The sequence below is a fragment of the Microcaecilia unicolor genome, chromosome 12, assembly GCF_901765095.1.
Source record: "Microcaecilia unicolor chromosome 12, aMicUni1.1, whole genome shotgun sequence".
NCBI classification, from domain to species: Eukaryota; Metazoa; Chordata; class Amphibia; order Gymnophiona; family Siphonopidae; genus Microcaecilia; species Microcaecilia unicolor.
The window spans coordinates 50,152,658-50,167,570 of record NC_044042.1 but is presented as its reverse complement, the minus strand read 5'-3'; the positions used below and the strand labels follow the sequence as shown (position 1 = coordinate 50,167,570).

The following is a 14,913-nucleotide window of genomic DNA, read 5'->3' as shown; positions in this document are numbered from 1 at the left end:
CGTAAACACCAGATTCTCCTGGTTTGTCTCTGCTGCACGCTACTAAACTGACTTTGGCTTCTGAGTAGAAGAGCCCTGCAGTTCCTTTATCATCAAAATGGAGAGGTTTATAAACTGGAGAAGCTGACTGCCATTAGGCGCAACAGCTTTGCTAAATGGGAAAAGATATGTGGTTCTGTTTGCAATTTGAACTTTGTGGGTGAATAAGGATACTGAATACTATCTTTTTCTTTTCTTTTGTGCATGGTGGTACTAGCTTGGTATGGACTTGATGGGTGCTCTCTCTTTTTCTTTGTCCTTTTTTTGGGGTGGGGGGTGAGGGAGATGGGTTTAGGGTTTGCTTTATAACACCCATTCAATAAAAAGAGGAGTTGTATGTATCTAGGAGGACCTGTTATGCTGGATTTGTGGAAATGACTGCCTATGTTCTATGTTGTTCTCTAGCATATATTCAATAAAAACTTCTCATTTAAATAAAAATTAAAAAAAAGACAGCAATTGTGCAGGAATTTAGAATGTGAAGACTGGTCTTAGAAGGGGCAAGACTGTTCAGTCCTAACCAAAGAAAAGAAAATACACACATCAACCTAATGCAGTTTGTGCAACATGCGAGATTTCAGCGTGAAATCTTGTTCTCATGAAAAACACCTCCTGGAGTCACTTTGCTGCATATTACTCTATATCACTGCTGTCAGAAATACCACTTTTTCTTTGTCACGAAGCAGAACTGAATGACAACAGTTCCTGGCAACAGGAAACAGATAAGGGACATCTATAAGGTAATTAGCTACTCCTACCTTTGTGGCCTGGTGCTGCCTGCCACACACATGACAAAACTTGCAGCGACGACAGCACCAGTTCTCTAGCTGTTCCTCTATGGGGCGCTCACTCTCCTCCAAGCAAAACTTGTGGAAGGGTTCACAGCATACTTGGCAATACACAAACTACAGGAGAAGAGGAAAGAAACAAACTGATCACCTTAACTTTCCAAATATACATCCTTCTCTCATCTACTATCAAGGAAACTCTTATAATCAACAAAATGTAAAAATCTAATCTCTTATAGACTCTTAATTTGCTATTCAAGAGCAAAAATCTCTATTTTCAAAAATGTAATTCAGTAATAAACTACTAGAACTCCAGTAGTGTTAAAATATAATAATTAAATTATCAATGTATCTATTTACCTATATCTACATAAATACAAAAAAATATATAGGTCCAATCACTGGCATCACCTCCAGCATCCTCTGATGTTATTAAATTCTGCTTGAACACTCTTGCCCTCTTCCACTATTCTCTGTGACTGAAAACAGGAGAGTAGTCTACCGACCTTGCTAGCTACTAAAGAAGTTCCACTTGATATCATGCGTGCATTGCCTCATTTATGCAAAATCCTAAATAAAAGCATAACTAAAATGTCTTACCTCTAAATGTCCACTGCTGGCACACAAAAAGCAAACCACCCTAGGGGTTATAGGTACAGAGGTTAGGATACTCAGGCCTCCCATCTCCCACACATTCTCCACATCACAGTCCTCCTAAAAAGCAGAAAAAAAAAACAGCCTGAAGTGTCAGCAAAACTTGATGGCTTTCAGCATCATGGCAGTGCCATGGGGAAGCAGATGTTAGAGCGACCTCTCACACCAAAGAATAGCTTTCAATTCTTGGAATATATATTTATTTAAAAATTCTAGTCCGCCTACAACTAGGTGGATCACAAATCAACATACATAATAAAAACAATGAAACAGTAACAGAAACTGAATTATACAATATTCAAGATAAAACAAATCAGCCCCATGCATGTTCAAACAAATATGTCTTTAGGAACTTACTGAATTGAACCCTACTGCTACACAGTCTCAAGTAACCCGGTAATTTGTTCCACATTTGTGGATCTGCTATCGAAAATGTATTGTTCCATATATTAACATATGGAGAAATTAGGTCCTACCTGCTAATTTGCTTTCCTTTATTCCCTCCGAACTGGCCCAGCATGCCGGTGGGTTGTGCATGCCTTCCTGCAGGTGGAGACTGAGGACATTGAAACTTGAAAGCCAATAAGAGTCCAGCTCCAAGCCTCAGTATATCAGTAACAAAGCAAGAATGAAGATCAACATCTGTGTGCTGCTGGACTATATACAGCCATGGACATGGACAGTGCAAACGCACACTGCCTTTGACCAACACCTAGTGCATAATTATATATACATACATAATGAATTTGCTTGTTTACATTTGTTTTTTAAGGAGAAAAACTGTTTCCACAGAGACAAGGACACAGAACTTTATCGACAAACCAATCTGCCAAGGGAGGGAGCAGGGCCGGTCTGGAGGGACTAAAGGAAAGCAAATTAGCAGGTAAGACCTAATTTTTCCTTATCATCCCTCTGGATCGGCCCAGCATGACTGGTGGGAAGTACCAATCACTTAAGAGAGGACCATTGCAGCCCCACCAACAGAACCCGTTGACCAAACACTGTGTGCTGGCGCACCTGTACATCCACTCTGTAATGCCGAATAAACGAATGCAGCAAAGACCAAACTGCCGCCTTGCAAACGTCTACTGGAGAAACCAAAGAACACTCCGGCTAAGACGCAGCCTGTACTCTGGTGGAATAAACTTTAATTCCACCGGGAATTGATTTACTCTTCAAAATATAAGCAGAAACAATGACTTCCATAATCCACCTTGCTAGCGTAGCCTTTGATGCCGCCATCCCCTTGCGACCACCGCCTATCAAGATGAGACGATCTGATTGCCAAAACCCCTCTGTCTGTCTTACATACCATTGCAACACTCTTCGGACATGCAGCTTACTCAACGATCGCTGCTCCTCTGACCTCGTGGAAGAGCCAAGGGACGACAAAACCAAGGACAGATTAACATGAAATGAAGAGACCACTTTTGGTAGAAAAAAAAGGAACGGTCGCAAAACCAACCGATTTGTCAGGAACTCCCAAAAAGAAGGTCTGAATGACAAAGCCTGAAATTCTGACACACGCTGTGCTGACGAGATAGCAACCAAGAAGATCGCTTTCAAAATAAAGTCCTTAATGGAGACAGAAGCTAGCAGTTCAAAAGGAGGACCAGTAAGAACCGAGAGAAATAGATTAATATCCCAAGAAGGAAAAGGAGTCCGCCTAGGCAGACGCATGAGATTCACACCTCTTAGAAGCTGAACTATATCCAGATGAGTAGCCAAAGACTGGCCCTTGACATATCCCTGATAATAAGCCAAAGCCGCTACCTGAATTTTCAGGGAAGCTAAGGCTAAGCCGTACTTGTGATACCAAAGCATTCAAGGAAGAAATCTTACAATCCTCACACCAGGCTTCAAAAATCCGCCAAACGTGCATATACACTAAGGGAGTAGACTGAACATAAGAGTAGCCATACTGGGTCAGACCAATGGTCCATCTAGCCCAGTATCCTGTAACAGTGGCCTAGTCAGGTCACAAGTACCTGGCAGAAATCCAAATCGTGGCAACACTCTATACTACAAATCCCAGGGCAAGCAGTTGCTTCCCAAGTCTGTCTCAATGGCAGACTATGAACTTTTCCTCCAGGAATTTGTCCAAACCTTTTTTAAACCCAGATACACTAACCACTGTTAACACTTCCTCCAGCAAGGAGGTCCAGAGCTTAACTATTCGTTGAGTGAAAAAATATTTCCTCCTATTTGTTTTAAAAGTATTTCCATGTAACTTTCTCGAGTGTCCCCTAGTCTTTGTACTTTTGGAATGAGTTAAAAATTGATTTACTTCTACTCGTTCTACACCACTCAGGATTTTGTAGATCTCAATCATATCTTTGTCTCTTTTCCAAGCTGAAGAGCCCTAACCTCTTTAGCCTTTCCTCATACGAGAGGAGTTCCATCCCCTTTTATCATTTTAGTCGCTCTTCTTTGAACCTTTTCTAATTTCGCAATATCTTTTTTGAGATACGGCGACCACAACTGAACACAATACTCAAGGTGCGGACGCACCATGGAACGAAACAAAGACATTATAGTATTTTCGGTCTTATTCAACATCCCTTTCCTAATAATTGCTAGCATTTTTTTTGGCCGCCTCTGCACACTGAGCAGAAGATTTCAGCGTATTATCTACAATGACACCCAGATCTTTTTCTTGAGCACTGACCCCTAAGGTGGACCATAGCATCAGGTAACTGTGATTTGGATTATTCTTTCCAATGTGCATCACCTTGCATTTGTCCACATTAAATTTCATCTGCCATTTGGACACCCAGTATTCCTATTTCCTAAGGTCTTCCTGCAATATTTCACAGTCTGCACGTGTTTTAACAACCTTGAACAGTTTTCTATCATCTGCAAATTTGATCACCTCACTCATTGTTCTGATTTCCATATCATTTATAAATATGTTAAATACCACCAGTCCCAGTACAGATCCCTGCGGAACTCCACAAATCACTCTCCTCTACTGAGAGAAATGACCATTTAACCTTACCCTCTCTTTACTGTCCAATAACCAATTCCTAATCCACACCAGAATCTTGCCTCCATCCCATGACTCTTTAATTTTCTCAGGAGTCTCTCATGAGGAACTTTATCAAAAGCTTTCTGAAAATCTGTGAACGTAACATTGTACCAATCACCTCCGCAGAGAACTCGTACTTCCATAACTGAGCCCTTTCAAGAGCCAAGTTGTAAGACAAAATCGAGCCGGATTCAGCATAAGAACTGGCCCCTGAGACAGCAGCCTCACCGAGTCTGGAAGCCTTAGCTTGGGTAACACCAGACAACGATGAAAGGTCCACGTACCAAGGACACCTTGGCCAATCCAGAGCTACAAGGATCACCAGGCCGTGTTTAAAAAAAAAATTCTTTAAAGTACCCGATCCAACAGAGGTTAGGAAGGAAATGCAAACAGAAGCTCCGTTGGCCATGGATGAAAAGCATCCAAGCCCAACCGAGGTCCGTTCCTTCCAGCAACTGAAGAAGCGTGGCACTTTGGCATTCCACTGAATTGCCATTGTCCCTCACCGGCAAACACCACCAGTGAACTATTGTTTTGAATACCACAGAACTGAGAAACCATTCTCCCGGATCCAACTCTTGCCACATGTGATGCAGCAAGATCTTCAAAATGGCATTACGACCATGATAGGAGCACCATCATCTCCCTCGCAAGCTGAAAACTATTTGTACCTCCTTGATGATTGAAGTACGCTACCGCTGTTGCATTGTTGGACAACACTCGAACCACCTTGCCCTCTATGAGGTCGCAAAATTCCAACAATGCTAGACAAATCGTTCTAATCTCTAACAGATTGATGGATAGACTCGCTTCCTCCACCGACCAACATCCCTGCACTAGCTGACCCAGACAGAGAGCTCCCCAGCCCCTGAGACTGGCATCAGTGGTCACATCTGTCTAACAAGGAGGGTCCAACCTCACACCTTTGGACAAGATGCTGCTCCGAAGCCACCACCGGAGATCCCGACGTACCCCCGCTGGGTAAAGGTAGCCTGATCGCCAAGGAGTTTGTCTGAGGTGACCACCTGGAGAGAAGAAAAAGCTGGAGACTCCGCATGTGAGTCCTGGCCCACAGTACCGCTTTTATGGCTACCACCATAAACACCAGAACCTGAAGATAATCCTGAGCGCAGGGTACCGTCTGACCCAGGAGAACTTTCACTTGAGACTGCAACTTGATGATAAGTGACAGTGGGAAATATACCTTTCCCGCCACGTGTCAAACAAGATCCCCAGGTATTCCAAGGTCCGAGACGGAACTAGAGAGCTCTTGAGCAAATTGATCACCCAACCTAAGGACTCCAAGAACTGCACCACTTGAGCCGTCACCCTGCAACTTTCCTGGTATGAATTTGCACAAATCAACCAGTTGTCCAGATAAGGATAAACTAGAATGCCTCGTTTGTGAAGAGTCGCGCTACAACTATCATAATTTTGGTAAACATCCTCGGAGCCATCGCTAGTTCGAACAGCATCGCACAAAACTGAAAATGCTGACAGAGTACTGCAAAGCGAAGGAAACGCTGGTGTGCTTGCCGTATGGGAATATGCAACTAGGCCTCTGTCAAGTCCAGGGCTGTGAGAAACTCTCCAGAATGCACAGAATAACCGACCACAATGTTTCCATGTGGAAAGGCAAGATCTGAAATGCCCAACTGGAACCATCCTTTTTTTTGTTTTGGCACCATAAAGTAAATGGAGTACCTGCCTGTGCCCCGCTCGAGTTCTGGAATTGGACAGACTGCCCGCAAACTGACCAATCTGCCCAAGGTTTCTCTGACTGCTAGAACCTTTCCTCTCAAACAACAAGGGGATTCCAAAAAGAAAAAAAAAAAGTCCGGAAGAGAGTGGGCAAACTAACGCATAACTGTCGCGAATGATCTCGAGGACCCTGCAATCTGAAGTGATTTGGGCCCACCTCCCCAAGAACTCCCTTAATCTGGCACCTACTGGATGGGCCCATACACCGTCATTGTGTGGGGCAAGTTTGAACTTGACAGGAAAAACTCCCGTCGCATCTCCTGCGCCGTCCCCCACGAAAGGACTGTGTACATTAGTAACGAGATTGCTGAAAAGTAGCCCCTCTTCCAACATGAAAAGCCTCATGTCACGTCCCCATCCTCTAAAGGTCGACCTGCCCCGACTAAAGTGTTATGGCCGATCCTCTGGAAGACAAGGAACTTTAGAATTCCCCAAACTCTTAACCAACTTGTCCAACTCATCACCAAACAGCAAGGAATCCCTGAAAGGGAACTTACTCACTGAACTTGGACTTCGAAGCTGAAGCCATATCCGCCGACCACATGTGCAGCCGGGTCCAGCGCACTGCCACACCTAATGCCATTGACTTCACTGATGCACGTAGCAAATCATAAAGAGCACTTGACAAGAAAGCTGACCCCCATCTCAATCTTAGCTACTTCCTGGTCCCCTAAGGAAAAATCATCTGAAGCCCTATCCAACACTCTTTCTGACTACCGGAAACACATGCACGCCACCAAGGCTCCAGAAATAGCCATCTGCACTGCTAGGGCCGAAACATCAAAACAATGCTTCAATAGCGTGTCAATCCGGTGATCCTGAGGGTCTCGGAGAGCTGTGCCTCCATCCACCAGTACGGAATTCTTCTTACTCACTGCATCTACTACCAGGGGCTTAAGCCAGTCCGTGTCCTGTTCTGGCACAGGGTAAAGACAAACCATGGAGCGAGCTAACCTGAAAAGAGCACCTGGGTTATCCCCACTGCGCCTGGACAATATCCCTTATGTCCTGATGCATAGGAAAAGATCTGCCAGCCTTGCGAACCCCCTTGAACAAGGGATCGACCTTGCACTGCTCCGTAGCTGCTGGTACATCTTCAAAATTCAACGCGTCAGCCACCAAAGCTTCCATGTGAAAGACCCAAGCTACGAGAATGGTATGGCATTTGCGTTCCAAGACGTATGAAGAGAGACTTGCTGACCTGAACATGTATACCCTGGAGGAAAGGAGAAACAGGGGTGATATGATGGTAAAATTATGTATCATACCTGATAATTTTCTTTCCATTAATCATAGCTGATCAATCCATAGACTGGTGGGTTGTGTCCATCTACCAGCAGGTGGAGATAGAGAGCAATCCTTTTGCCTCCCTATATGTGGTCATGTGCTGCCGGAAACTCCTCAGTATGTCGATATCAAAGCTCCATCCGCAGGACTCAGCACTTAGAGAATTACACCCACGAAGGGACACTCTGCCCAGCTCACCACCGCCGAAACGGGGGAGGGGAATTAACCCAGCTCATCCCCACACAAGTGGGGGAGGGGAATCCGTCCAGCTCATCCCCGCGGAGCGGGAGAGGGACACCACACCCGCCGATGCGGGGGGATCTGGCTTATCCTGCAACCGCAACCGCGGGAGGAGCTGACTGACCCTAACACCGCCGAAGCGGGAGGGGTACAAAACTGCCCTACTGCCGCATGAAGCGGGAGGGAGCGCCGGCAGAATTTAAGTCTCAATCCAGCCCCGTAAAACGGAGGGGAGAGGAATGCAGCAGCTCACTGTAACACAAATTCGTCTCAACTCTTGAAGAATTCATTGAAAAACTTGAACACGAAGTCCTCCTGAACAGGAACTGAAGACTAAACTTGAACCTGAAATGCAACCAGAATATAAACAATACAGATATCTGGGAGGGGCTATGGATTGATCAGCTATGATTAATGGAAAGAAAATTATCAGGTATGATACATAATTTTACCTTCCATATCATCATGCTGATCAATCCATAGACTGGTGGGATGTACCGAAGCAGTACTCACCCAGGGCGGGACATAGAAATCCCTGACCGCAACACTGAAGCTCCAAACCGGGCCTCCGCCTGAGCAGCCACAGTCAAGCGGTAATGCCTGGAGAAGGTATGGGCCGAAGCCCAAGTTGTCGCCTTGCAAATCTCTTCCAAGGAGACGGACCCGGCCTCTGCCATCGAGGCCGCCTGAGCTCTAGTGGAGTGAGCCTTCAGCTGGATAGGCGGCACCTTCCCTGCGGCCACATAAGCCGCTGCAATGGCTTCCTTGACCCATCTTGCCACTGTAGGCTTAGCAGCCTGCAGACCCTTACGAGGACCTGCAAACAGGACAAACAGATGATCCGATTTCCGGAAATCATTGGTCACTTCCAAGTATCTGATGATGACACGTCTCACATCCAGATATTTGAGAGCAGAGTATTCCTCTGGGTAGTCCTCCCTACGAAAGGAAGGGAGACAGAGCTGCTGATTCACATGGAAGCGAGAAACAATCTTGGGCAGGAAGGAAGGCACTGTGCGAATAGTCACTCCTGCCTCAGTGAACTGCAGAAAAGGCTCTCTACATGAGAGCGCCTGGAGCTCGGAAACTCTTCTGGCTGAAGTGATAGCCACCAAAAAGACTGCTTTCAACGTCAGGTCTTTCAGAGATGCCCTCGACAAGGGTTCAAAAGGCGGCTTCTGCAATGCTCTTAGCACCAGGTTGAGATTCCACGCAGGCACCACTGAGTGCAGAGGAGGGCGCAGGTGATTAACTCCCTTGAGAAAGCGCACCACATCTGGCTGCGAAGCCAGGGAAACACCCTTCAGGCGGCCCCTGAAGCAAGTCAGAGCCGCTACCTGGACTTTAAGGGAACTGAGCGACAGGCCTTTCTCCAGACCTTCTTGCAGGAACGCCAACACTGAAGAAATTGGAGCCGTGAAGGGAGAAAGTGAGCTTGCTTCACACCACGCTGCAAAGATATGCCAAACCCTGGCGTAAGCAGTAGAAGTAGAGCGCTTCCTCGCTCTCAGCATAGTGGCGATGACCTTGTCTGAGAAGCCCTTCTTTCTCAGACGCTGCCGCTCAATAGCCAGGCCGTAAGACCAATGGGGGAGAGATCCTCCATCACCACGGGACCCTGATGTAACAGGCCCTGCTCCACTGGCAGCCGCAGAGGATCGTCGACTGAGAGCCTGATCAAGTCCGCATACCAGGGACGTCTGGGCCAGTCCGGACCCACCAGGATTATCCGGCCCGGATGCTTTGCCACGCGGTCTAGCACCCTGCCCAACATGGGCCAGGGCGGGAACACATAGAGAAGCTCTTGTGTCGGCCACTGTTGGAGAAGAGCATCTACTCCCAGGGATCGAGGGTCCCGTCCTCTGCTGAAAAAGCGCGGCACTTGGCAATTGGCCGATGACGCCATCAGATCTAGGCTCAGCTGGCCCCAGCGCTTCGTGATGTCCAAGAACGCCTGAGCAGATAGCTGCCACTCTCCGGGCTCCAAGGTATGGCGACTGAGAAAGTCCGCCTTGACATTCATGACTCCGGCAATGTGGGCCGCTGACAGCTGTTCCAGGTTCGCTTCCGCCCACTGGCATAGATTCATGGCCTCCTTGGCTAGAGGGGCGCTCTTGGTACCTCCCTGGCGGTTGACATAGGCCACAGCCGTGGCATTGTCCGACAGGACCCGTACTGGCTTCAACGCCAGTACCGGGATGAACTCCAAAAGCGCCAACCGAATGGCTCTGAGTTCCAGGAGGTTGATAGACCACTTTGCCTCTGCAGGAGACCAGAGCCCCTGCGCTGTCCTTCCCAAGCAGTGGGCTCCCCAGCCCGACAAAGAGGCGTCCGTCGTGACGACAATCCACTCCGGGGTCACCAGAGGCATTCCTGCAGACAACTTGTCTGTCTGCGACCACCAGCTCAGCGCCTTGCGCACTGCTGGGTCCAAGGGAAGGCGCACAGCATAACCCTCCGACATCGGAGTCCAGCGCTGCAGCAGAGAGTGTTGTAGTGGTCTCATATGAGCCCTGGCCCAGGGCACTACTTCCATCGTGGCCGTCATAGAGCCCAACAGCTGCACATAGTCCCAAGCCCGAAGAGGAGAGGCTACTAGGAACTGGTCCACCTGAGCCTGAAGCTTGACAATCCGATTGTCTGGCAGGAACACTCTGCCCACTTGGGTGTCGAATCGAACTCCCAGATACTCCAGGGACTGAGTCGGGCGCAGCTGGCTCTTCTTCCAGTTGATGATCCACCCCAGGGAGCTCAAAAGAGCAACCACCCGGTCCACAGCTTTGCCGCACTCTGCATAAGAGGGGGCTGGGATCAACCAGTCGTCCAGATAAGGATGGACTTGTACTCCTTCCTTTCGCAGGAAGTCCGCGATGACCACCATTACTTTAGAGAAGGTCCGCGGAGCAGTAGCCAACCCGAAAGGGAGGGCTCTGAACTGGAAGTGTCGGCCCAGGACTGCAAAACGCAGAAAGTGTTGATGAGGAGGCCAGATGGGAATATGCAGGTATGCTTCCTTGATGTCCAAGGAAGCCAAGAACTCTCCTGCCTTCACTGCCGCTATAACAGAGCGGAGAGTCTCCATGCGAAAGTGCCGCACTTTCAAGGCCCGATTGACCCCTTTGAGGTCGAGGATAGGCCGAACAGAACCTCCTTTCTTTGGTACCACAAAGTAAATGGAGTAACGTCCCTTGCCAGTCTGATTTTCTGGCACCGGAACGACCGCACCCAGGCGGATCAGGTTGTCCAAGGTCTGCTGCACTGCCACAGCTTTGACCGGAGACTTGCAGGGAGACAGTACAAACCCGTCTCTTAAGGGTCGGCAGAACTCTAACTTGTAGCCGTCTCTGATGACTTCCAGCACCCAAGCGTCTGAAGTTACTTTGGTCCACTCACCCAGAAACGAGGACAGGCGTCATCCTCCAATCTGCACTGGGCCATGGACCAGGACCCCGTCATTGGGTACGAGACCCTGGGGGAGGACCGGAGGGCGTACCTCCGGGACGGCGGTCTCTGCGAAAGGAATGCTGCTTGGGGGAGAGGGGGCAGAAAAGCCCGACTTGCCCGGGCGGTACCGACGGGCTTCTTGAAACCGTCCTCTGGAGATACCGGGGCGAGCACTGGCCCGAGCCCTGACCTCTGGTAACCTCTTGCCCTTAGACGTGCCGAGATCGGTCACGATTTTATCCAGCTCGACCCCAAAGAGCAGCTTGCCTTTAAAAGGCAACTTAGCCAGGCGGGACTTAGAGGCGTGGTCCGCAGACCAATGTTTCAGCCAAAGCCACCGCCGCGCAGAGACTGTCTGAGCCATGCCTTTAGCCGAGGCTCTCAAGACATCATACAGTAAGTCTGCCAAATAAGCCAAGCCCGATTCCAGGGCCGGCCAGTCAGCCCTCAAGGAAGGATCCGAGGGGGAAGCCCGCTGCACCATAGTCAGGCACGCCCTGGCCACATAGGAGCCGCAAACTGAGGCCTGCAAACTTAAGGCAGCCGCCTCAAAGGACGACCTTAAAGCCGCTTCCAATCTTCTGTCTTGGGCGTCCTTTAGGGCCGTGCCACCTTCTACCGGCAACGCCGTCTTCTTAGTCACCGCAGTGATTAAAGAATCCACGGTAGGCCAAAGAAAGGCCTCAAGTTCACTTTCAGGCAAAGGATAGAGGCGGGACATAGCCCTAGCCACTTTGAGGCTCGCTTCCGGGACATCCCATTGAGCCGAAATTAAGGTGTGCATGGCATCATGCACGTGGAAGGTTCTAGGCGGGCGCTTCGTCCCCAGCATAATGGCAGAGCCAACAGGGGCTGAGGGAGAGACGTCCTCTGGCGAGGAAATCTTCAAAATACTCATGACCTGCAGTAACAGGTTGGGCAAATCCTCTGAGCGAAAGATCCGCGCTGCAGAGGGGTCATCCGCTCCATCCGAGCGGGAATCCGTCTCCTCCAAGGAATCCCCAAAGGACCGTTGGGAGAACTCAGATACGCTGCCCTCATCTACATCAGAGGAAACAGCGTCCTCTAAGGCCTGGGAATCCACCCGAGGGCGTTTACTTCCGGGGGCCTCAACCCCGTTATCGGACAAGGGAGAAGGGGCAGCGTTTTGCATAAGGAAAGCCTGATGCAGCAGCAAAATAAACTCGGGGGAGAAACCCCCCAGACTGTGTATTTCAGCAGCCTGGGCCACAGCCCTAGACGAACCCTCAACCGGCGCTCGCAAGAGCGGGGGAGCAACATGCTGCGCATCCAAGATGGCATCCGGCGCGACACTCCGCGAAGGAGCCGCGTGGGAAGAACGGCGCTTAACTTTAGCCGCTTTTTTGCCGTCGCCCAAATCAAGGGCGGCCATGGCATGAACGTCTCCCAGCTCAAGGGTGGCCCAAGAAGAAGCCGTCCGAGCAGAGTGGCCGGCCAAGATGGCGGAGGCGAGCAGCGGGGGATGGGCGTTTATGGCGGGAAAAACCGCCACGCCGGAGGAAGACCCGGGACACTGACCGGCCTCCAAACTGACACCCAACAAGGGCGAATCAGACTTTAAAACCCCCGCATCCCCGCCAGAAGCGCACACGCGGTCCGGGGAGCGATTCTTCGCGCCCTCGCCCTCCGACGCCATAGGCCACGTGGAGATCAATCGGGGAACCCCCTGCCCGCTATAAAAAGGTAAAAATTACCTGCTTCTCGCTCCGAGCTGTAACGACCTGGTGTCCCAGTGAGTAGCTGCAATAAACGTTTAAATAAACGTCGAAATAAACGCCCTTAAGGACGTCCAAAATTTATTATTATTTTTTTTTTTTAATGGAGCCAGCGGGAGGGGGGAGAAAAGGAGGGACCTGGCACCACCAGGTTTGCACTTGCTCAAGAAGAGCCCTCAACCCCAGGCACTCAACAAAACCTAAAAATTAGGCTTGGAGGCCTAGCCAGAGCTGCTGCTGTGTGTGACCACCACCTGCTGAGATAGAGAACATACTGAGGAGTTTCCGGCAGCACATGACCACATATAGGGAGGCAAAAGGATTGCTCTCTATCTCCACCTGCTGGTAGATGGACACAACCCACCAGTCTATGGATTGATCAGCATGATGATATGGAAACAGACGTTCAAATATTTGAAAGGTATTAATCCGCAAACAAATCTTTTCCAGAGATGGGAAGGCGGTAGAACTAGAGGACATGAAATGAGATTGAAGGGGGGCAGACTCAGGAAAGATGTCAGGAAGTATTTTTTCACAGAGAGGGTGGTAGATGCTTGGAATGCCCTCCCGCAGGAGGTGGTGGAGATGAAAACGGTAATGGAATTCAAACATGCGTGGGATATACATAAAGGAATCGATCCTCAGAAGCTTAGCCGAAATTGGGTGGCGGAGCAGGTGGGGGGAAGAGGGGTTGGTAGTTGGGAGGCGAGGATAGTGGAGGGCAGACTTATACGGTCTGTGACAGAGCCGGTGATGGGAGGCGGGACTGGTGGTTGGGAGGCGGGGAATCCTGCTGGGCAGACTTATACGGTTTGTGTCCTGAAAAAGACAGGTACAAATCAAGGTAAGGTATACACATATGAATTTATCTTGTGGGCAGACTGGATGGACCATGCAGGTCTTTTTCTGCCGTCATCTACTATGTTACTATGTTACAGATGGGTCCTCCTCTGGAGGCAAATCTTCCATCACAGAAAAACCTGCATCCTCACCTCCAAAGTCCTCTGTGTCCATATCCAGAGCCTGTAGATTTGTCATAAAGGGCTCTGTATCCAATCCCAGGGTTTCTTCCTGATCCTGGCCCTTTTTGTGCTAGAAAGAGACTCCTTGGTCACTTCTGGGGCCACTAACTGAAGAGGGGATGATTACCTTAATAAAAAGGCCTTACACATAACCAAGAAAAACTCAGGAGGAAATCCCCCTGAAGGGACCCCTTCGTGTGTTCCCTCAGGCTCTCCCGAATCTGAACGAGCAAGGTGCGAGGGCTTCCCTGCAGCATGCCCCAAATCTGTTGCCTTATCTAAAATGGCGGAAGTTCCCACCAAAACCAGAGCTGAACTGCTGCCTGTTCTTGCTTCTGTTCCTGCACTGGAAACTGCAGAAGCCGCCAAACTCCTAACCCCTGCGTCTACCGCCGACACTGCAATTGAAGGACCTGACACAGTACAGATTTTACGCACTCTCACAGCAGTGAGTCTCAACCATTGACAAACCGTGCATCTCCTCAATTTTCTTGCCATATTGACGCACCAGCCAGACTCTTCTAGGGAAAGATTCAGTTAAGGAGCACAGCCAAAACAAAAAATGGAGCCACGTTTTTTTTTTTTTTAAATCTCCACTGTTGGTTCATGCAGCCTTTAACTTTTTTCAGTTTAGAACCGTGACTGCTCCCCTCGGCATTGCAACACCCTTCCCTCAAAGGGATGGATGCTGGAATTAGAGCTAGGGACTGCCTAGTAGCTCGGGGAGAGTGAAGTAGGGAGGGACTCAGCCACCAAGTTTTCACTCCTGAGGCAAAAGAGACCCCCGCGGGCCTCAACCTCTGCCAGCCAAATTACTAGATGGTGCATAGACCCACTCTGAAAGCAACTCGTCTTTTTTTTTTTAAACAACTAGACAACCACAGAAATAAAGAGAAATAAGGACCGAGACTGAA

The 14,913-nt window shown here is 49.1% G+C and overlaps 1 protein-coding gene across 3 annotated transcripts in view; it reads right to left on the bottom strand.

Annotated features, from left to right (window-relative positions):
• Positions 1-14,913, bottom strand: part of KMT2A (lysine methyltransferase 2A) — a 473,075-nt gene that overhangs the window by 305,214 nt on the left and 152,948 nt on the right. For all 3 annotated transcript variants that reach the window (XM_030220693.1, XM_030220691.1, XM_030220692.1), the window contains exons 10-11: positions 1,428-1,541; positions 798-944 (exon numbers count right to left, since the gene is read on the bottom strand). In XM_030220693.1, coding sequence (XP_030076553.1) covers positions 798-944; positions 1,428-1,541 — 261 coding nt within the window. The remainder of the gene's footprint in view (positions 1-797; positions 945-1,427; positions 1,542-14,913) is intronic.